The 24447-nt window shown below is 38.4% G+C and overlaps 1 protein-coding gene across 3 annotated transcripts in view; it reads left to right on the top strand.

Annotated features, from left to right (window-relative positions):
- The window catches only part of LOC107315549 (LIM domain-binding protein 3-like), an 83511-nt gene that overhangs the window by 20403 nt on the left and 38661 nt on the right, over positions 1 to 24447 (top strand). For 2 of the 3 annotated variants that reach the window (XM_032445482.1, XM_015866012.2), the window contains exons 3-4: positions 5200 to 5351; positions 16709 to 16784. In XM_032445482.1, the coding sequence (XP_032301373.1) occupies positions 5200 to 5351; positions 16709 to 16784 (228 nt within the window). Of the gene's footprint in view, positions 1 to 5199; positions 5352 to 16708; positions 16785 to 23115; positions 23961 to 24447 lie in introns of those variants that run through there. The other variant, XM_015866010.1, reaches the window with a different exon arrangement.

Raw genomic sequence — 24447 nt, forward strand, 5'->3', positions numbered from 1 at the left:
TAATGTTGATTATGGAGTTGTTATTCTACTGTGCTGTGGTATCCCCAGGCTGAGGTAAACTGGATGGCTGTAGTGCTAATAGCAGTTCTGCTGCTGCAGTACAAATTTGACCATAGTGTTCTGATCTGTGTTTGACTGGATGACCCACAAAATCTTTGTGCTTCTGATACTGTGGCTCCTGATATCCAAGAGAGGTAGATTAAAACTATTTTGGGTGTTCTCATGTGTATTGTAACCTTCCCTCCTAACTGGAGATGAAACATAGCCTGAGAGGCCACTTCAGTGTGCCTCTGCTGCATGCCAGCTCAGCTTTGCCTAGTAAAAATAGAAACTCTTCAAGATGTCAATGGCGTATTTAGCAGATCCCCTGAGTGTTCATTTAAGGTGGGTTTTGTTCTCCTATTAATTATATATATATCTTTAAACATATGTCAATTAGGAAACCTCATAGTATATTGGAAAGTAATAAGACATTTAATTTGGAAAGATGGTAGCTGCAAAAAGGAGATTTTCTCTAGGATATTGTGGAAGCATAGAATCCTTAGAGTTGGAAGGGACCTTTAAAGGTCATCCAGACTTCAGCAACGCCTTTGATGCTGTCTCCCACACTATTCTCCTGGAAAAGCTGGCAGCCCATGGCTTGCACGGATGCACTCTTTGCTGGATAAAGAACTGGCTGGATGGCTGGGCCAGAAGAATGGTGATGAATTGAGTTAAATCCAGCTGGTGACTGGTCACAAGTGTGTTCCCTGGGGGTCGGTGCTGGGGTCTGTTCTGTTCAGTATCTTTATTGATGACCTGGTTGAGGGTGTTGAGTGGACCCTTTGCTGATGACACCAAGGTGGCAGAAAGTTTCAGTCTCCCCGTGGGTAGGGAGGCACTACAAATGGACCTGGACAGGCTGAGTAACTAGGCAGGGACCAGTGAGATGGCGCTCAACAAGACTAAGTGCTGGCTCCTGCACTTTGAGATGGGAGTTGGCCTCTTCTCTTGCATTACTAGCAATAGAACTGGAGGAAACAGCCTCAAGTTGCATGGGGGAGATTGAGGTTGGATGTAAGGAAGTTTTGATTCTCTGACTGAGTGCTAGAATAGGCTGCCTAGGGAAATGGTAGTGTCCCTGACCCTGGATATGCTCAAGAAATGTTTATATGTTGTACAGAAGGATATGGTTCACTGAGAAACATTAGTGATAGGTGGACAGTTGGACTGGATAAACTTAGAGGTCTTTTCCAACCTTCATGATTCTATGATTCCATTTAGCCCAGCTTCACTGCAGCAAACAGGGACATCCACAGCTAGATAAGTATCCCAGGGCCAGGTCATAAAATCCTTAGAACTGGTAGGGACTTCTGAGGGCCATCCAGTTCAACTCCCCTGCAGTGAACTGAGGCATCACAGCGAGATCAGGTTGCCCAGGGTCTTATTGAGCTTTTCCTTGAAAGTCTCCAGGGATGGGACATCAATGACATCTCTAAACAACCTGTTACCTTGCCTCGCCATCCTCACTGTAAAAGGCTTTTTCCTTATATGTAACCCAAGCCTAGCCTCTTGAGGCTTGATACCATTTCCCCTTGTTCTATCACAATAGACGCTGCTAAAGAGTCTGTCTCTTCCTATCCTGTAGCTCCACTTCAGATATTGAAAGGCCACTCTCAGGTCACCTCAGAGCCTTCTCTTCTCTAGGCTGAACTTGTAGGAGATATGTTCCATCCATATTGAACATTCATATGTGCAGGGGCTTTGATTTTTCCACCTTTTTATGGTCCTCTCTACAATTAATCAGTCATATTCAGCTCTCTCATTTGACCTTGAAAAGAATAAAAGCAATCATCAAAGGTAGTGGGATGCTTACTGTGTGGGATTAGTTATCTATGCTGTTTCTTCTGTCTCATGCCTTCTGGCAATGTGTAAGCTGAAATTGTCCATGTGTCTGAAAAATTACTTCAGTGTATTTTTTTTCGCTGTCATTTCTTGTACAGAATTGTCTTCTGTTTTTTAAGGAAGCCATTGTTTTTTTCCCTTAGGATTTGTTAGATATTTATTATAGGGATAAAGGTGAGAACTTAATCATTTGAGAAACAAAACAAAATTCCTCTGTTAACTTTTACACCATGAAGATGGGAAAGGAAGAGATGTCTACAGTCTAGAGATAGCTAGTTGGATTCATTTGGGTGCTCATCACTTCACTGTTAACTGCTCCTCATTGGGTTTTCAGTGTTTCCTCCTTTCAGTGGGTCATGGTTTTACATGTAGAACAAGGTGGTTCACCTGCCCCTCTCAGGCACTGTGAGCCTCGGTGCTGGAGAAAAGTGGTAAGAAGAGGGAGACTAAATGCTGTTTTCTGCAGGCTTCATTTTCTAGTGATCCTTAGTGTCTGTCCAGTCCTTTTCTTGTAGAAATCTGTTACAGTTGCTGTAGCTGAAAGCTTATGTCCTGTCTCTGAATTTCAGCTGAACTGTGGAATTGAATGTTTCTTGATCTATTTTCTTTTTTTCTTCATATCCGGAGGTGAAGAGGGTATTCGTTTCCAGTGCTTTAGCATATTTCTAGTGCTAGTGAGACCTTTTCTTAAATAAGAATAGGAAGGTGTAATGTGTTGATTTGAGGGCCAGGGTCAGGAAGAGGGCAAGTGTAGTTGAAGTCCTAGGAAAAGAGGCCCTGACTAACGCTGCAAGCTGCTGTATTAGCACCTTTTCACTTGGGGGTGGCCTCTGTATGTATTTGTCTGTTTGTAAATTAGGAATTCGTTGTGGTAGGGAAGCTGTGTTCATCTATCTGTTTATACAGGCATTCTCGGGTAGTATTTTAACACTCAGCTGTTGAAATGTTGCCTGATCCCTTCTCTCCCCCTTTGGTGTGGAGCTGAGGAACTTTGCAAGGAAATGCATCTTGCTCTCAAGGTGGTGCTGCAGCTGCACTTTGTATTCAATCTCCCTGAACTTCTGCTAGGTGGTCCTTACTTGGAACCCTTAATTCTTGGTGCGGCTGTCACTGTTGCGCTATATATTCACCCAGTATAGAGCTCTGCTCAGCAGAGTATAATAATAATTCTCTGTACTGTATTTAAAGAAACATGTGATATCACTACCCTGCCCACAGGTTTTATGCTTGGGGATATTGCAAGTCAGATGCTTATCTTGTTGGAAACTGAGCAAGTGCTTTTGAGAGATGAGAAATTGACTTTACTTTCCAACATGAAGTCTGTTCTTGAGCTTGGGGTGCTAAGAAAAGCAATTAAAATTAGGTCTTAATGTCAGTGATATCCAGGTTTCTTTTGGTGTGTGTTTATTATTGTTTCACTTTGTTCTAATTGGTTGACAGGTATTATAGTTACACCTCGAGTCTGGGGCAAATACCTAATTGTGAACTTGGTAGCTGAAAACTGCCTTTATTTAGAGCAAATGAGTTTAGACTATTACAAATGCTTTCTGAAATAGCTCTGTCTAGGTTTTACATAGTTAGATTTTAAGACAAAAGCATTAGCAGACAAAATGAAAACTCTGTTTTAAATAGACATTATATATTCAGTGTTAGTTTTGTAATGCTCTATTTAGAGGAAAAGCTGGGATGACAGTAAACTAGAATTTATGACATTTAGAAAGAGATCTGGTTTTTTGCTCTAATCCTGAGGTTTCATTAATGTTAATGCTTCATTTGAAAAACATTTTAAAAGAGCATTTTAATTAGAAAATAAGGCCTGAAGATTTCACAAAAACGTTAATTAGTCTGCAACCACTTAATAAATAAAGGGTTGATGAGCGCTGAGTTTTCAGAGTAAGAAGCATGTTAACAGATAAACACTTTGCATTCCATTCCTTTCTGCTGGATCTTTAAAAATGGGAACGGCATAGTCTTGAAAGTGCCTTAGCACTTCAGATCTGGCTCTCCTCTATCTCCATATGTATGCTGGTATTTTGTCCCCAGCAATTCCTGAAGGTTCTCAGTGTCCTCTCTAACTGTACGCTCTGGGTTCACTGCAACGTTTCCCAGAGTAGGCTGTTAGCTTCTAGCTAAAATAGGTATGATTCTGTACTTGGGTATAGATACTTCATAGAGATAAGACTTTTAGAGTTTAAGCATGCCTCCTATGTGAAGCTACAGGGTAAAAAGTAATAAAACAAGCAGTATTATTATTAGCCAGTGGGAAGAATGGGGGAAGTAGTAATTCTTTCCTGATATAATTCTGAATGATACAATGAACTGGATCCATACTTGCTAGTCTGGTGTAGATTCTCACATCTGTCTATGATACTGGAACTACCTGAGTTCTAGAGGGTAAGTGGCATCAGTTCTGTGCTAGGTCCTAAAATGGGAACTAGAACAGCAGAGTTGAACAAATGAACCCAGCACAGGTTGTTACTATTGTGTTATACTTAGATGAAGATATGGCTAGTAATATGTGTTAATTTATAACATCTGATTTTTGAACTGGTGAAAGTAGGAGTCAGAGAAACTGAGAGAACTCAATGTGTTTTACCCTGGACGTGGGATTTTGCCTTACAAACATTGTTTATGCCTATTATACTGAAGGAACAAGAGTTGTCAACTGCAAGCTTGGTTGTGGCGTTTTATATTATCCTTGGGGTGGTGGATGTTTGTTTTTTGAAGTGAGGAAATTAGGGAATTGGGTATCTTAAATATTAGCAGAGTTCTGTAGCTTATATTTGTATCTTTATAAATATGGAGTAGCATCTTTCCATACGTAGTGGTGGCTTGGTAATGTAAGTCTAATTGTATGTGGGTTAAAGTTGAGCAGAATAACTCACTATAAAGCTCACTATAGAGAAACAAAGCATGACCAAGGTCCCTCACACATATTTGTTTTCTGTCAGGTCAGTGTAATGAATTAGTTTGGGAAAAATGACTTTAAGAAGGAAAAATACAATGAAGTCATGCAATGGATAGTGGCTTCTTAGTTCTCCAGTTCTGAGTAATGTTTCTATATATCACCCCAAAATGAATTATGATAATTACTCCCTTAAAATGGAAATAATGACAAGTAAACAATATCCTTGACCTTTGCAGAATGAGTTAAGTGTATTTGTTTAATTTCTATGAGTTTTGCTGTTGTACATTAACCAATTCAGCAATAGTGATAGTTGAGGCAAATTTTGTATTAAAATTCTTGATGGGTTCTGTAGAAGTAATCTATGCACAGAATGACTTACAAGATTTTTTTCTTCTTCTCCTATACAGATCACCCCTGGCAGCAAGGCAGCGCAATCACAGATGAATCAAGGGGACCTTGTGGTAGCCATTGATGGAGTCAATACTGACAGCATGACTCACTTAGAGGCTCAGAACAAGATCAAGTCAGCCAGCTACAACCTGAGCCTCACTCTCCAGAAGTATGTTGTTATTACTTAATCTTTACATTCCTAAGGGTATCCTCTGAAATCTGTGATTAAGGACTATGTGTTTTGTCTTTGCCTGTTAGATTTATTTCAGGTGTCCAGTGTATAGATATGAGGAGGACTGCTAAAATCTGTGGTGATTCTTGTGTCAAGTAGTATGGGTTTTTATAGATATCAAAATAGCTTGTATGCTATATAAATCTGTCTGTTGAATTTTGCTCACTGAATACAATTGTAATTCCTTATTCATTCAGGCTCCTGATAAAAGTCCAACAGGGATGTTTCTTTTACTTACTCCCATGTTAACTCATGCTTCTGTTTGGTGAATATATGAATGACTGTTCAAGGAACAGCTGTCCTAAGTGTTCTGATCCCATGGTTTGAATCTGTCATCCCCAGAGTGAGAGTTTTTATTAATTGTTTGGCACCTGTGAGTGTGAAAGTGACCCCTCTGCATTTGATTGGATAAAAAATAGGTGTAGCTTCAGTGCAGGAAAGGAAAATATTTGAACACATAAAGGGGAAATAGCGGCCAAAAAAAAAATCTACATTCTGTACAGATTGTTGAGATGGGGACACTCAATTATCTGATGAGCATTAAAGTCTGAAAACATGGAATCCTTCCAAATGGAAGATGCATATACGTATTATCAATTAGCTGTAGTGATAGGATAACTGAAGCCATAAATTTCATTGATCTTGGACATTAATGTCTAGGTGTCACATGGCTCTACTAAGTGTTTTTCAAGATCACGGATTTCCTTACCAGAGGACCTGTGGCTCGATTTTGTTGTTGCAGATCTGGAATCGAAGTGAGCTTGCTTGTTTAGTCTGTAATGCCAAGAATAATGTTATGGAACTTGAAATCTAGACTTAAGCACTCTGAGACCAAAAGCTTTTTATTTATCTAATGGCTATTGGCTCTCAGGAGCGATGGCCTTTCCTTTTATTGATCCTGGCTGTGAAAGTTTCCTGAGTGTTGTTTATGACCTGACAGTTCAGATAGTGTTTGCTGCTACTCACTTTTATTATCACATTTAAATTCCCCTTGGAGTTTCTTCTTCAGTGTGAAGAACTGGATATTTTTTGTTTGGTTATCAAGAAAAATGTACACACTGTCTGCACTTGTGCAGGATATTAAATTGCAAGGCATGAAATGTAGCAGAAGGGAAGCATTGAGAAGGCTCGTTTGTACTGTCCTACTACTCTAAACAAAGAGTCTGCACTTCTCTGACTAAAGGAATTTAGTTTTTCTTCAAGCACCATCAATTTGCGCTACTCACTGTACACTAACATAGCTCTTCAGTGAGTGCTTTGTGTGGGGAGCTGGCCTGCTTTTGTCATGCAGACATCTTGCTATACCATCAGGAAGCTGTAGATGGCAAGTGCTTATTGATCACTTCCCTAAACCTGCTGTTAAGTTTGCTTCTTATTATGTCACCTAGGCTATAATTTCACTGAACCTTCACATAATTTTGTCCATCTCATGGAATTCCTTGAATCCAGATCTTGATAGTTGTGCCAGAGGTTTGATCAGGCAGTCAGAGCTCAGACTTCCAATGAAATGCTGCATTTTCCAGGTGCTCATTGTCAATTTCTGGATGCTCAGCTTTCCAGAACCTGCAGTGTGCTTCCTGTGCTCCTAGACAATGCTATGGGAGGCTGTGATCATACTCTGTAATGAACTGCTGTGGAAAAAGAAACTGCTTCTCATCTTTTTGTGCCTTACCGGAGATTAGTTCTCAGTCATTTTACAGTATCTGTTTCTGTTCGGTCACTTGAGCTGCACAGCTGCCCTCAGGCATTTTAGTCCCAGGCCAGTCAAAGTTCATCTTCAACTAGCTGGCTGTCCCACAGAGACTTGGCCTGATGCATTCAGTTCACAGGTGAAATATGAAATGCATGTGAAATCTATTTTTAATTAATGAGATTCTTTTTAAAATTCACATTAAGTACAATGCAGGAGTACGGTATTATTTGTCAACACGTTTCACTGGAGCATCCACAGTATTCATTTGATCTTAAGTCAAGGAATCCGATCAGCCTCCTTGGAAAGGATTCACCAAATGTACTGACTTAGTTTTGGAAAATGCTGTAATATGAGCATGCCTCATTCTGCTGGCATAGGCATTCCTGTGACACTCTAAGATTCCTGCTTTGGTGTCACCGTGAATTGCTGCAAAGGAGCAGGGAAGGTGCAGGCCTTCTCTGTCCCATATGCATTGACGCAGCCCCCCCTTCCTGGGCAAGTCAATGTTAGAATACAATTTATATTCAGGCAGTCACAACTGACTGCCTTTTGCTGGCAAATCAAGAGCTAAGTAATCCTTTTTAGTAGTGAAATTGAAAGTATCAGTGGCAAAGCTATGAGAGATTTATGGTAAACATTTAATAGCATTCCTTTTCTTGCGCAGCACCAAAAGACGGCTGATGGTGCAGTATTTATTTCAGGACAACCATAAATAAAGTGTGCTGTGACTGCAGACTGCAAGCAAAGGAAATGCAAAGGTTATTGTAAACTGCTTTCTTTTGTATGAAGATGTGAATAGTAAACAGTTCTGTGCGTGTTTTAGATCTGCTGGTGGGCCTATTTTTAAATCAGAACCAGACTTAGGCTGGGTTTGTGCTTGAGCAAAAATTAGAGGTTAATTATTTCAGTTTACTCTTAAACTTTCTGTAGGTGATTTTCCCAAAAGCACAGACTAAAATAGTGATACCCCAGCTATCCAATGGAAACATTGCCAAAAAGCATTAGTTTAGATTAGTGAAAACAGACAAGATGAAAGTATGGTTTTGGAACTTTCTCCTTGTTATTGTCTTTGGTTGATTTTATTGCGTTCATTAAACTAATAGTGCTTTCATTCAGGGACTGCTTATGTACAGAGGAAGAATCTGTTCTCAGGCGAGTGTGACTTTTTACCTTGTTTGAAAGGAATGTGAATGCTAGTGATTATTTGCTAGTGCTTGTGTTCTATTTGCTGAATGCCTCTCCTGAAATCCGTTCTTGGGGTAGCTGAGTTCTTCCTGGTCATTAATGGTTTTCACTGCAGTCTTTACAGAAACTGAATTCCTGGTGTCAAATGGCTGCTCCTTGGATGAGAATCCAGCAATACTTCCACAGCTCAGGAGTACCGCTTGGGACTCAGTAGTTAGGATAGCGGCACTGAACAGTCTTGGGAGTAAAAATCATATCAAGACTCCAGTAAGGTTTCTGAATTACTGTGAGCAGAAGCAAGGCCATTGCTACTGTGTCATTCTAGTCTAAGGGTATGAATGCCTGCCTCCTACCCACAGTATTCAATAGCCTGGCATTAGAAGTACAAGAAGGTGTGTGTCTTGTATTTTGACTTGTATTCGATGAAATTTCACTGTAAGTGTTAGTCTTATAGCACTTGTTTAAGTGCAAATATGTTCAGATTGCCTTAGTAATATGATCTAAAATTACATGACAACAAAGAAGATCAGAGTATAAAACAGAACCCCATTTAAAAAAAAAAAAAAAAGCTCTGTCCTTTAGCCTGTTCCCTTCTTGAAATGTCTCTTGAATACCAGCTTAAGGGATCAACCATCTCACTAGGAAACGTGTTTCACTTGTCTGACCATCCTCATGGCTGTTAGATTCTTCTCAATGTCCAGTCTGACTCCACTGACACGGGAGCTCTGCTTCTGCTTGTTTATCATTGGATAATGGGAAGAAGAGGTTGGCATCTCCATTTCTCACCTTTAGGAGCTGTGGAGGGCAATGAAGTTGTCTCTCAGCCTCTTCTTCTCTTGAGCTGACAATTCAGATGTCCTCATCCTCTCCTCAAAAGATGGGAAGTGTGTGTACCTATGTTCAGGAAAGGTATTATAAATTCTACTTCTAGCAAGATAAGGATATTGAAGTAGTCAGATGCTTACACGCCCTACTTAATCACAGTGTGTATAAATTCAAGATTTTAATCACATTAGTAGTAAAAAGGAAAGCAACAACAGTGGTGAATATGATGCAACATTGATTACTTATATTGCTTAGAAATTTGACTCTAGAACTAATTAGAGCTATTTATCCTCAATATCAAGGTTTCTTCCTCAAATTTCTAATGAGACTGCATGCATACTGCATTAAAGAAAAAATGTGTTTAAGAAAGTTGATGTGTATTATTACGAGCTCTGAAATAAAGGTGAATCCCATTCAGTTGTTTCTGTGCTCAGACACAGTGGTAGCATTTGTTGCCAAATGTTAAGCTGGTATCTGGACAAGAATATGAGTTACCATCTTGGAGCAGATAACATTTTAATGCTTTAGAAAGTGATGAGCAGCTTCTTCCTTGGAAAATGCAATATAAATGTCAGTCATTACAATGAATATAGATATATTAATTCCCTACATGAGCAGGTTGTGTGGACTGCTATTTACACTCAGTGCATAAAGTGTCCTTGTTAGTTTTAGAGCCTGGAGACTGTGAAGCCAAGATTTTAAAGGGCAGTAAAGTTTTCATTACAAGAAGATCTTGCTCAGGGATTAGAACTGTTCTCAGACTGCACATGACTTCTTCCCTACCTTGAAACACCAGCTTTCAATGAATTTTAAATCATCCTTTTATTTGTAAGAGAAAAATGTGATGGATGAGCTAAAGATAATCTCTGTGCGAGTTCTCATATGTATTATATTGTATTCAGTGTGGAAAGTTATGATGGATATCACTGGCACGTTTCATCCAAATCAACAGGCTTACACAACTCTACATGGCATCTGTAGTCTTTGAAATGATTAGTTACTGGTTGCAATCTGCAACCAGGAAGTTGGTGTATTAACTGAAATGTTAAGTTCACAAGAAGATCACAGTATATCAGGGCTGAGACCTTTTCTTCCTGATTAATGTTGATTGGCTTAAGCGTGGATGTGCAAAAATGTAAATCACATGCTTTGAGCCCATATGTTACTTGTAAGAAGTATGATGAAGTACTGAGGAGTCATTCAATTGGGTAAAATATGAATGCTTTACTGGGTCAGCCCTGTAATGTATTATTTGTGTACATTACTAGTTTCATTTGGATCTTGTTTTACTGTGATATTTTATGCACATCAGCCATTATAAAAGCTACCAGGTCTGTTTTGGAGTTTTTTACACCAAATCTTAATCAGTGATGTCGCTGTTAAGATCAGGGATACACTAAGGTGTGTTCTGCTTGGCTTCTGAGCATTCCAGAGGCTGGCCATTTCTTTGTTTCCTCTTTCAGACTGTTGTGCTCTGCAGCATGGCAGTACTGGGCACTGGCAGGTGCTGGAGTGGTTTCTGCATTGTCATAAAGACAACTTCAAGTGGTACTTGAAGAACTTGGAAGCACTTGTTTTTGTATTTTTTGAGGCCTGGCATAACAAAGCAGCCTTAAAATACAGAATTAAGTTCCCAGCAAAAGACTCTCAGATACATTTTCTGACAGGTTTACCATCTATCAGATGAGGGAAAAGAGTGGTTGGTTGGTTTTCTTACAGCAAACCAATAATATTTGTAGGAAGCAAACTGTTCATCCCAAAAGGTCAGGAAAGTGTAAAATTATTAGAGAGAGCATTTGTTCATTATATTGCTGTCTCAACAGAGCATCTGGATCACTCACTGGCTTCCATTTATTTTTACAGTCATGCTGGAAATTGTCTTTCTGTGGAGAAGTGGAATAGAATGCCCAGTAACTTTCTGTAGGCCATTGTGTGTAGCAACAGCTAAAACTGAGTTTTAATCCCAAAGGTATTGGCCATATCATGGGATCATCCTTCTTCTGCAGTGATTAGCTGGTTAGCTACTGAAAAATGTAATGGAATTTTTATTGTGATTGGAATTGTAAGTTAGTTGCTTTGGTGAAGAGGGCATTCTAAGTTCCTAGCAACATTAAAATACCAAAAAATACCACAACAAGCATGGAAAGATTTGATGTGACTGTAGTGTGTATAGATGCACGTATTATTTGTATTCCTGTAGAGCCTTTGTTAATGTCTGTTTTGCCTAGTAAACAAGATGTAAATATATAGGTATCAGCTCACTGCCAAGTAGGATGTACATCTCTGCAGGTATCTCTGAGTAGTGTTTGCAGATGTAATAGCTGCTTATTGCAGTAGCTGAAGATATTCGTGTGTCTAGAGGCATGGGAGCTTTGCTTAGACAATAGTTACTGGTTATTGTGGTGAGACAAAGGCAGTGAGTGTTTGGATCTGTGTAGCCCACTACAGTTTGTGTCCACTAAATAATAACAAAAGGTGGTGGGGGGGGAGGCACTGATGGGAAAACTCACTGATGTATTCTGCTTTGGAAACAGAGCGATTACCTAAGTGAATTGAACTAGAGTTAAGATCTAATGATCCACAATCCCTAATTGTTCTTTCTGCCATATATGTCAACTAGGAATGCCCTGAAAGCCACACAATATACTGTAATGTATGCATTCTGAGTTGAAGAAATTACAGGAAAAACAGGTAACTAATTTTGCATCATTAACAGCTTCAGGAAATACAAGTCGTTTGTGGTCAGGATGCTCGAAGTATCTAGAGTAAGACTTGCTTTTAGCAAATGTTGAGTGGCAAAGGGGAAAGCAGACTTTTTGTAACATCATTAACATATTTGGAGTTGGACAGCACTTGAACTACTGTGAGAAGTGCCTTCAACAGAAGGCAGCTGTTGATTTTTGCATTATTATTTTGTGATTCTCTTTCCCTCCTTTTTTTATGAAGGGAGATGGATTAATCATACGTTTGTGGCTTGGCTGTATTTCCTGATTTTTTTGCTGGTTCTTCAGGGTGATTCTTTACAACAGCCCCCAGGGCTGATCTGAAATCTGCAGCTGAATGACTTTCACCTTTAACAAAGATGTTGGAAAGCAAAGAGCTGCCGGGCTGCCCTTGGAGTCTGGTGGTACTTGAATGGAGGTGATCTAAGTGTCAGATATACTACGTGCATGGCAGGGGAAAGCTGAACAGGAGAAATGGCTGTGTTTCATATTAGATGTTCTTCAGTAAAAACATACATACGTTAAGTCTGAATCCTCAACATTTTTACTTATGTTTACTGGGATTAGTGAGAGAATGGTATTTCTAGTCCGAGTCAATACATATAAGCACTGAATAAAGACAGTGCACTTTCCTGCTCCTTGTAACAAATCTTCTAGATCCTTTCATAACCTAAACGTTTTGTTCTCTTCTTACACTAACAAATTACTTAATTATTTGCCGGTTCACCTTAATTACATTTCTTTTTTAGCATCTGGCATTAATTAGAAATAATAAATACAATCATAAATAAAAAATAACTACTGAATTGACAGATTTCAAGTAAGATTATGTATGATTAAGCTCTGAACCCTCCCTGATTACTGTGATTCTATTTCAGTCCCTCCCTTGTGATTCTGTGATGTTCTTCTTTACAGCTGAGCAATCTGATTTCTGCCCTCAGTTGTTGCTGGGGTGTGGGAATCTCAGGGCTGATACTGAGTAAACTGGGAGGCAATGGAGGCATTAGTAGCCAGTCAGTCCTTTCAGGAGGGAACAAACTCATGGGCAGAATACAAGGGAGTTCAGGTTGAAGGGATTTTGCCATGCAAGAAGAAAGGGCAGAGTAAGGAAGATGTCTAAGTGCCATCCAGTGTGACAAGGGGGAGTCTAAGAGAAAACACGAGAATGGAATTTGATTGCTGCTTCAGAATGTTTAGATAGTTTCAGAACTCACAATCTCACAAGTACTTTCTCTCCCATTCCCTTTCATTCCTTTCTCTAACCCCCCCCCCCCCCCCAAGTTTTCTTTGTTCTTTCATTTTTCTGTCCTATAATAGTTACAGCTCCCCCTTGCTCAAATCCCTTCTGAAGGAAACAGTTATTACACACTTGCAAACATTCTCTTCCACAGACCTTTAAATCTCTGCTTACTTAGAGGTGCCATTTATTAATATTTTTGTTCATATATTGCTATGGGTAATGCACGACAGGCCTGAGAAGCATAACTGCCAGTTCTGCAGTCTTAGTGTAGAGCAATGCCGGAAAATAATTAACAAGTCAGTCATCCGTCCGAATGCTAATATTTGCATTACTGTTGACATGAAGCAAAACTGCTGATGGAAGTATTTATCAGTTTCAGTGCAGGTATGGGTGCAATCTCAATAAGGTGAAACTAGGCTTCATCCTAGCCCCAGAGGGATCACAGTGGTGTATGAAGTATTGTGGGGTTTGTATTTATGATTCTCATAGATGATGCTGATCTCCCAGGTAGAGCTTAGAGAACTTCAACTGAGGGATCATAAGACTCAGGATTTTCCCTGCAAGGCTTAGAATTGATAAGTAGCTTCTATGTATGATACTTAGTTCAGTGTTTGGCTCAAGATGGATGTATTGAACTGATGACCATGAAGTATATTTCTGACTGGCTGTTTTATTTCTGTCGTTTTTTCCCCAATTAATATTATTGCATTTAATACATATGTATCTGAGGCCCAGTTCTATAAGCTATAGACCCACTCCATTATTACTCCATTAAATTAGGACATATGTAAAGTAGGTAACATGATTTCTAAATATTTCAAAGTTAATTTGTTCCCTTTCTATAGACTCTCCCTTTTTTCTTCCCAAGTTTTGAGACATTAAGGTACTATTTTCAGCATCTTAATCAGTGTATAATTAGATGCTCACCTATAGTGAAGTTAGAAGAAGAGCTTAACGTAAAAATGATTTTAGTTGTCCTGAGAATCCAACAAGTGTACATAGACACTGACTGCCAAGGTTATAAACTAGAAATAACTTCTGTGAGCATGAAAAAAGATCTGTCAGTGGTTAGATCATATCTCCTGTCTCCAAGTATGGTAGTATGCTCACCTGAGAGGAGGAACAAGCTGCTATTGCATTATGGAACTCAAACTATCTGGAATCCCTTCCTTAGGCAGGCAGCTTCTCTTAGTGCATCTTAGTCTTTTGTTGTGAGTTCGAAGATAATAGGATTGAAGTCAAGTGCTGTTTAATTAAAGATACATTTAGGTAGACGGGAACAAGTTGAAAGTTTGACTGTTATATCAACAATAACGTCAAAACTAATCTGCTTTTCAAAACTAGATCCTTTTTGCTTTTAAACAGCAGTAGTCTTCCGGGAATATTTCAACATCATATCTATAGTTATCACAATCATTAGTGAAATTTGGACTTTCATCTTTCTTGCAGCTCTATAAACAAAGCGTATTCCATGGGCATTTGGAGTAGAATAATTTTGCAATCAATGAATTAAAATGTAAACTGAGACAGACATGCACAGCAGCAGCACCTCAGTGACTTGGAAAGCAGTGAATCTAAGTTAGTAGTGTTGTTGCAGGATATGGTATAGCAAAGGAGGGAGAGCAAAATAGCCTAAACGTGGATGATAGCTCTTAGGTAAATAATCACTTTACAAGTATGTACATTTTTCATTCCACAAATTGACTTTACCTCTTTTGCCCTTTTGTCTGATGCAAACCTGTGCCAAGTTTAGCAAGCTTGATCATTCAGTTGTTAAATATCACTGTTACAAACATCCAAGACAAAGCTATGCAAGAACACTTTGTTTCAAAGTAATATCTTAAAACCTCAAAGTCAGTGTGAAATAATTATCTTAGCTGGGTAATGCTGTGAATAGCAGAGGTCGTTTATGAGCAGCATTTGAAATAAGTAAAACTCTTCAGCGTCTTCTGTGGTTGAGTAATGACTGGGAAAAATAGAAATAAATTAAACAGCAGAATCATAGGGGACCCCAGGCCTGGATGCAGTGCTTCAGATAGGGTCTCGTGAGAGCAGAGGTAGGTCTCTTTCTTTCATGTTAAGTCTTTAAATATGAGTTATTTTTTCTCTTAGTTGAAATGATTGGTGGAAGCACTTCTGAAGGAAGATGGGTTAATGATGGGCCTTTGTCCTAGGAACCTGAAGAATTTCTCAGGTTGTTATTATGTTATATTATGATATATGTAATTTGTAAACATCAGTAATTAGCGCCTTTTATGATTTTCTAGCCTCTTGCTTCAGGAATCATACAATCATAGAGTGGCTTGGGTTGGTAGGAACCGTGAAGAACAATTAGTTCCATTCCCTCTGCTGTGGACAGGTTAAAAGAGTTGCATAACTTCTGTTTTCCGTTAAGAAATCTCCCTGTTCCTGTGAAGTTATCTCATTTTTTTCCTAGTTAGTATCTTACATGGATATTTTATATGTGGCAAATAAAGCTAAATAGCTCAATATGATGTGATGTTTCAACATGTGGATTCTCACTGTGACTGGCTCTAGTTTTTGTTTTTCTCAGGTTTTTTTCTCTGATAGCTGCCATTGTTAAGTATGTCATTTAAAAGATTAACAAAACTCTCAGTAAAAAAATAATGAGCCTAAAATGGAGTATCTTCCACACATAATCTGTTATTAAGTTGTGCAATGAAAAATGAGAACCTGTATGGTTACTTAACTTTACTGAACCAAAAAGGTCTTCTGTGTTTTTGTTATGAGGATAACTATCTAATCCTTCCTGATTCCTTTTATTCTCATAGTGTCAGTGTTGTCTTGTAGTGTTAAGTTTCACTTGAGGTTAATCAACTAATCTATGAAACAAATTTTGCCTTCTATCCATTAGATAGTTATGTTGTCTTTTTAATTTTACTTTATGTCCAGCGTAGCTGTATTTCCCTTTTCCTACTATTCACTATTTTCATAACTTCTATAATATCTTCCCCTATTCATTTCTTTTCTAAAGCGGATGGTTCCAGATGTCATAGCTACTTCTGCTCCAGTGACAGTTTTGTGTGATTTTAAGTACTTCTATTTCATTTTTGTTCCCCTGTCCTAATCATGAAATGTAATTTTTATGGATGAGATTTTGAAATGTAACTCTAATCTGTGGGTTGGCAATAGGACAGCAATAGCGTAACTGTGATTCCTTTGATTATTTGTACTTTCTTCAGTTCATTTTCCTGTGATCCTAAGTTTTCTGGGTAGATTTCAGAAGGGTATTCAGTGCTCTAGAAGGTCTAGAAGTGCTTCTAGGTCCCATTTTCCAGAATGCTGTCCAAACCTGAGTTTGTCTCCTGTTACAGCTGACTGGCATCTGCAAGAATCCAATCATGAGGTACTATAAAATGGGTGATGCAAAGCCAAAGGCTCTTCTGTTATTACTGGCTTTTCATTGTTCAGAGAAACTAAAGCAGGTGTTATTTTTCACATCTAAGACTTCTGCAAGTGAGACCATAGAAGAAGCTTTATGATGACCAGAAAAAGTATTAGCTTTGCCTAATTTTCACTACTGGTAAAGCAGCATTTCTGCAAGAAATGTAACGTTTTAACTAGGAAAAAAGAGTTCTGATTGCAAAACCTTCTTTTTCATCCCCAGATCGAAACGTCCAGTGCCAGTTTCAACCACACCACCCAAAATCGACTCACCCAGAGCTGTAATTCCCCACCAGAAGGTATGTGACACAGTTATACTCGGTCATGTTTGTTTTTATCTGTCACAGAGAAGGTCAATACCTACTATTGAAGATAGGTTTAAGTCCCTCCTAAATAAAAAGAGAATGAATGCATTGGAAGCAAAACTGATTACAGTGTACCTGATGAGCTGTATTTTGCTAGTTTCTGATTAACAGAACCAAAGCATCTAGCTGTCCTCTGATATAATTCTGAACAACTGGAATCTGTTGTCTTCCTGACTTTGTTTTTTCATATTAGCAAGCAGCTACCAAAGATGTGGAAGGTAGATGCTTGCTTATGTATAATCTTGGGGAAAAACCCATGGTGTAACTAAATCCAGACTACTATTGGAAATGCACCAACTTGGAATGCAGACATAGAAGGGAACTGAAGATTTGCATTGTATTGTGTTCTTATTGCATTATTCAACAAACATAAACATAGAAACACAAGTTGAATTTGTGAATTACAGCAAATGGCAGAGGAAATGGATGGCTTGGTTTCTGTTCTTAAATGTTAGCTTCCATAGTTTAAAGGCTCGTATTTGAACAGTCATTCATTGACTGTCTGTGACAAGACCTCAGATATATTTTGGAGGAACTGGGGAGTTAGGGTGCCTGACAGATGGTATATGTCCTAAGGCTAAAGCACTGAGGAGGATGTTTGTATTGCTGATGTATTTAATTATATAAATGGAGAGGAGGTAAAATCTCCATTACTGCAATTTTATTCATTCTGCACCAGTTTCATCCCAACCTTGTAACGTGAGAAAGAAACATTTATGGTCTAAAGACATGGAGAAGTATGTGATCTTCTCTCTTCTCCTACTTTAATAGTTGGAGTTTCTGGTGATAAAATTTAAAGTATTTTTTAAAATCAATGCCATACTTTCTAAATTCAGAACTTAGAAGGTTGGCATCATCCATGTAACTACCACAGACCCACAGAAGCTAGCAAGAAGGTAGGGAACACAAGTGGGGAGAGTAACTAGAATGAATGTTATTTTACTAAACTTGAAATGAACTTGAAGAGTGTTAGTTGAGTCAGAAGAAATATTATTTCATTCATGATCTTTTAGTATTTTTGGTAAGGGTTTTTTTTATAGTTAATATCTTGGAGGAAGTTATTGGAAGACACACCAAACACTACTTAGAAATCCCTAGAAGAAAAAGGGTGGATCACTCTTTCAATTAGATTTGTGTTTCAATCAGGGTAGGAAGGGGAAGAGAGTACTTATTTTCCCTCAAGAACTACAGGGAATGCTGTTAGTTTTCAAGGCAGCAAGTACACAGTCTTCAGAGTTATTTCCCAATGCAAGGCTGATGACTGTCTTTTGAGACCCTCACTAATACCTATGCAGGTATGACAAGTTTGATTACTCTCATTGCAAGCCTGTACAAAGCCTGTATAAAAATGCATCTAATTTCTATGGTTCTGTGTTAGGTGTGATTCTTCCATAGAAGGCGTCAGTTTGGAAACTATTGCAATAGGCATTCAAAGCTGCCTACCACACAAAACTATTTTCCATATCCAACTACCCTGTAGGGAAGTTAACTCCACACACTGTAGGTTTATTACAAGTCTTAAAATTGCCTTTGACACAGAAGTCATAAAGTGTGCTTCACATTTCCTATTTTGATCTGCCTGAGAGATATAATACCAAAGGACTTGATCATTTTTCAAGAGCATGTTAGCTTACACTTGAGCATTCTGTGTATCCTGGCTTAGGAAATGCTTATAGCAGCTACTGAAGGTAGCCTGTATTGAATGGGGTACAAGCAGTAGCTGTAGCTAGAAAAGAGAATTTGTAGCACCTTTATTTGGAAAAGGTGACATCTGTGTTGAAGGCATGTTGGGGACAGGCATTCTAACAGTATCTAAACAGAGTTTTGTTTTAGGCAAAATCTATGGCCTAGTGGAATGGGCAGCAGTGGAGTGCTGGGCTGGGAGGCTGTTAGCAGGTTAGGAGTGACACTTTGGTTTTGGAGCACAGAAGCTGATGACCAGATATAAGAACAGGAATATTTATAGCCAGCAGTATGTTTTCTTGGGCTATGACTCGTATCTGAGTAATAGAAAAGCAGCTGGAGAACAGTAATTCTAGCTATGAAAAAGATAATGTTGAGCATAGGAAGTGGAGTTCTTCTCTGAGGATGGTTTGGATTGAAATCAAGGCATCAAAACATTAGAAAATAGGTCTCAAAATCCAGAATAAAGTGTCCTTAGTGATGCAAACAGCAGTATGGGCTGTCACAATAAGGTACATTACAGTAAATACACTTAATCAACCTTTTGTTTGTTTCTCCTTTTATTATTTCTGTCAACGCCATCACTGTAGAAATGAAGCGTTTTTTGACACATAGGCAAAAAGCTGCCACCTCCACATCACTGCTTTGCAATGTTTAGACTTTGATGGTTCACTTGAAATGAGTTCAGTTGCCTTACTGAAATAGCTAACGACGACATTACAACACAATCATGACAGTGCTGACCTCAAACATCAAGGGATGTTTTTCTTACCTCTTTCTGGGTCAAGGTTAAGGCATGGTTAGCTAAAAAAAATCTGCATGTGCAAGTTCAGTGTCTTAATATAAGCCATTAATTCTTTTGTATGTTACTTTAATCAGAATGTAGCTTTCACTAATTTTCAAGCATGCATTCCTTCTTTGCTATGGTCATTGCTTTCCACACTTGAGAAATAATAAAGATGCTTTCTTTAAAAGAGATGTTACGAAGGACAGTGGTAGTTTTTCCTATCTATCCCAAGTAACACATTCTCTAATTACCTTTGTGAGGTGATTGATGTTACAGATTCTGCAACTATAAGTAACTGAAGAGTTAAACTGATTTGCAGTTTCAATATTTTCTTCTCTAATGTTAAACTTGAAACAGCTTTGATTTAGGGTTTTAGTCGAATATTGTGCTGCAGATGTAGCATAGGTGGAGGAGGAGGAGATAATTATGGCTAACAGCATTCAAACAGGGAGAGGAGAAGGTATGAATCCAAGGTCTTGAGATGAAGCTATTACCAGTCAGTGAACCTCTGCCAGCTTTTCAATTGTATGTAATACAGGTGAGGATTCAGCTCAGTGCAGTTCAAAATGGTTGACCTGAACCTTTAAGGCTAAGTGCATCTATTTAACATTTCTCCCTTTGTATAAAGGTATTAAGAAAGCCTCTTTCATTGTAATAATATAACTACCCTACAGAATGCACGTTACAGAATCCCATTGAGGATCTTATAATGCTAAAGTCTTGTTTCCAGACAACTGTAGGTACCAATGTAACTAAGAGAATATAGACAAAGAGGATAGGTCTCTTTAGCGAACTGTACAATGGAAAAGGCTGAGCCGGAATCTGTTTGTTGAGTGTCTTTGAGCAGACTCATTTAATGCTATTATGCCTCTATTTTCTTTTCTATAAAAAGCTTAAAGTAACACTTTATCGAGTGTGCTGCGAGGTCAAATTCATTACTGTAGTGGGAGAGATGTAAAACTGTTCTCCCTGAAGCGCTAAAAGCTGGAATTGATTATAATAAAGACTGTATGGCCACAGAAAGAGACAAAAGGTACTTGAGCTTGCAAAAAAAGAGGATGTGAAAATATTTTTTTCTATATAAACTTTTCTTGCTTCTCCAATATATAAAAGCAGAATTTGCTTTTCATAGGAATTAAATAACTATAAGGAAAAAGAACTAATAATATTGCAGAATAGAGATGGAACTGAATTGTAGCTTCTTTGTATTCCTAATGTTTGAGACTCCTCTTGTTAATTACAAGCTCATTCACTGCCATCACACTGGGAAATCAAAACTCAGTTTTCCCTCACAGCAGGAGATAGCGGCAAGCCCACTGCTCAATGCCAGAGCCTCCTCTTCTGGTCGGCTGAAGAGTAGCAACAGACTGGCATAGCTGTAAATGTTATCTTGCTCTTCCAGCCTCGGAGATGACAAGCAGCTGGGAAACACGGGGATGTTTGTTACTGTTGGCTGTGTTTCCTGAGAAGTAATGCTGACAGCCACTGTAATACTTGGAAACTTGCAGTAGGCCACTTAATGCTGGTGGGTTGCTGTTCTCAGTGTCACAGTATAATCACTGGAGTCTGTAATTCAATTTTATTTATTAACTTTAAAAGGAATAGCACTTTTATGTTTATTTCTACAGCTCCAGGCAGCTATTAATGCCAGCTAAAATCTCTTTATGTTTATTAACAAAAAGAAAGTTTTAAGTTTGTTTTATTGGACTTCGGTATTTGAAAAATCCAAGAGGAGAAAGTAAAATATTTATCTTTGTAGTAAACCTCAGCATCTAAGTCAGTAAATAAAGATAATGATAACCTATACCAGCAAACGTAGGGAATCGGTGGCTAAATTATTCACAGGTATATGGTTCATGTATGTATGGGGAAGTGCCTGTAGGAAGTTAAATAAGGCAAACACAGCAGTGCCAGCCCAAAGGAGGCAAAATGCCCCTGTAGGTTATCAGCTGCTCTTGTGTTAGCTGTCACTGAGAGTATGTTATGAGCTCTTCTTTCTTGAGAGTTGTGTCCCCTTCTTTTTCCTGTCCCCCAAGCCAGACTTCAGGCTCTGGCTGGCTGGACCTCTGAACTGGGGTGTGCAGGTACCTGGGCACCTGTTACAGCTGCAGGTCCAGGGAGGAAGATGGGAGTGATCCTTCTTCTCTAGGGAAAAAAATGCGTAAGCCTAAAGGCAATTTAGACTGGAGCCAGGGCTCTCAGCTTCTCAGATAAACTTCAGGTGGTTGTTATGGGCTCTAGAGAAACCTGTAAGTTGCGAAGCATTAAAATATTTTGTTGGGTATCTCAGCTAAAGAGTTTCTTACCCAAACTACATAATTACAGACACAAAAACAATATAATAAAGCAGCTACTTTTCAAATCACTTAATTTATTGTTTTAAAATATGTCCAGAGTAAGTTAGTGGGGGTTATTGGTAATAGGTGAATGGTTAGACTGGATGATCTTTTAGGTCTTTCCCAACCTTGGTAATTCTGTGATATTTCAGAGTACAGCATTAAATGCTGAGAATTGTTTAAAGTCACAGAATCAAGTACCTCTGAAAACCTTCTTTTTTTCCTCTCACACATGGAACACTTCTGCATCGTACCCTAGATGGGGTAGTTTTGTAATTGATCGTGCTGACTGTTCCCTCATGTTGTGCGAGGCACAACATGCAGAAGATTTTCAAAGACACTGCATGTAGAGAGCCTGACCTGCTGAACAGACATGCCAAAACATGAAGACAGTGCTTTGCCTAAACGACAAAAAGAAGCCACTGTTAGATATTGTCAAGACAAAGAGGCTGACAAGCAGAATGGTAAAAAGTGAGGTTGTTTGTTTGTTTTAGGATATCCAAAGCATAAGTAGTTCTCTTATATTGTAATAATGCATAAAAAAAGAATAAGAAAATAGAGAGGAAAGGTGTAAAATGCTTTTACATCATTTACACTAAACTGCATTAATAGTAAATCATTTGTCAAAATGAAGCATAGTACTACCTTGTCCCAATATGAGATTCTCTTAATTTGAGAACAAGCATAAGCTTTTCTGAGCGTACTTATTGTCAGGAGAGTTTACTGTGACTTTGAATGCGGTCCTAGTTAGAAACATTATCTGAGACATAGCTATGGGATCATACAGCCGTCATCCATGTACTCACGCACACAATAATTCAAGTGGAAATTATGCATAAGTTGTCAAACTAGAGGCCTTCTGTCTGTTGAGCAGATATCTATTCTTGAGTCCATTTGGTCTATTTGCTAACAGTGTTGCATGGCCTAATTAGCATGAACCAAAGCCTGTGAAAGCAATGCAAGGTGTGGGCTTCAGTAACTTCAAGCGTACTCGTGAAAAATAGAATGGTGTGGTTTAGAATAATTATGTTTTGATAATAATGAGATTGGTTTTTATGCTTGTATGTTATTTTAGATAATTCTGACCTTAGGATATCTTCTAAGTTTTCTTAATTACCTTAGAAACTAATAGACTGTTGTATTTGTATATATTCATTGATATGAAGTTGACCAATAGCAAATGCTCTTCTAATGATAAGCTTTAATATGTTGATTAAACTAAAAGAAATGTTTTAAAGAAATGCTTGAGTGTGTTTTACTTCCCTGATTTGGAAATAGTGAGCTTCTTTGTTTGAAATCCTCCCTGAGAGGATGGATGCTTTGGCCCTTAATCTGTTTGTTACTAGTTTATCAATATATTTAGAAAGCAGTGATTGCGGTTGTGTTATTTTTTGCATGTGCTCTATGATTGCTCTTTTCTTTTTTTTTCTTTTCTTGGCCTGCATGTTTGCTACTACAGGAACCTGCTTGGGAAATCAATGACAACAGAGCAACCTTCAGTCCTCTAACTAACACGGCGACTGGGCCTATGGGTAGTGTTTTAGCAACCAATGGAACATTTTCAGGCTACTTCAACAAGGAAGAGATCAGCTTTTCAAATAGCTCTTCTTACTTAAAGACTACCACAGTTAGATCTTCTATGTCCTCTCAGTCTGTGACTCCCGACATTTCACCTGCAAAGAGTAATCTAGGTTCAAAGCTAAGCCCTGTATTGACTGATGGCAATAGTCCCGTACGCCAGCTGAGCCCTGCAAGGCAATATAACAACCCTATTGGCCTTTACTCAGCAGAAACTCTAAGGGAAATGGCTGAGATGCATAAGTTAAGTCTCAGACGAAGGGATTCGGAAGGTGGACTTCCTAGAGGGTAGGTAACTTGGTAAAATATTTAATGTTTCAATAAGTTCATAGTAATATTCAAACAAGATTTTGCTGAAAAATGAATGTAGTAGTACCTACCCTGTTGTACATCTGTGTTGTAATCATGATTGAGGTCTGAACTGCAATATGAATTGGCAATAATCATCAGAGCATGAGAAGAAACCCAACGACTGTAGCATCTGTAGCATCACATCAGAGCTGTGTCATTTTAAAATGATGTCTGCATTCTCCTAAAGGTAGTTTCCCTACCAGCCATTATAGAAGTTGCTACAGTAGATATCTGACCCTTTGGTACTTTCCTAAGGAGAAATTGCTTTGATTAGCAAGCCTGACATGCTAGTGTACTGCTATGTCCTGCTTTAATCCCTTCCTTAATGTACTGGCTTTCCTATGCATTAATGAGTTAAAAGTGCCATTTGTTGAATCTTCTGGTTTGAACATTGTGTCTTACATCTGATCATTGTGTTCTTAATTTGTATATATAAAGAGGGCATTATCTGCAGATGCTCCCTACTGGTCTCACACTGTCAAGGTTTTCAGTATGTTAATATATTGCAGAGAAACTGCTTTATTGTTAGGTGTGGGAAGTAAGCAAATTGGACTGCAGAGTGTGATGAAAAGCAATAAGAAATGAATTCTACTTTATCTGCCTTAACATTTTAAACTGGCATTGTTTATTCATGCTTATTTTAAAATTTTCTTCTTATGAATATGGGAAAAGGTCTAATTTCAAGAAGAGGGATTTGTTTACATGAGGAAAAAGCAACAAAAATTTCAGGTGATCTATTCCTATGAAAGAGCATGTATAAATGCTTTAGGTTATTCTTCTGGTTAAGATGATAATTTATCATAACTCTCTTGGTCATTCACTATGATTGTCTCTGGAGCATCTCCCATAGGAGAAAAGGTTC

The sequence above is a fragment of the Coturnix japonica genome, chromosome 6 (assembly GCF_001577835.2).
Source record: "Coturnix japonica isolate 7356 chromosome 6, Coturnix japonica 2.1, whole genome shotgun sequence".
NCBI classification, from domain to species: domain Eukaryota; kingdom Metazoa; phylum Chordata; class Aves; order Galliformes; family Phasianidae; genus Coturnix; species Coturnix japonica.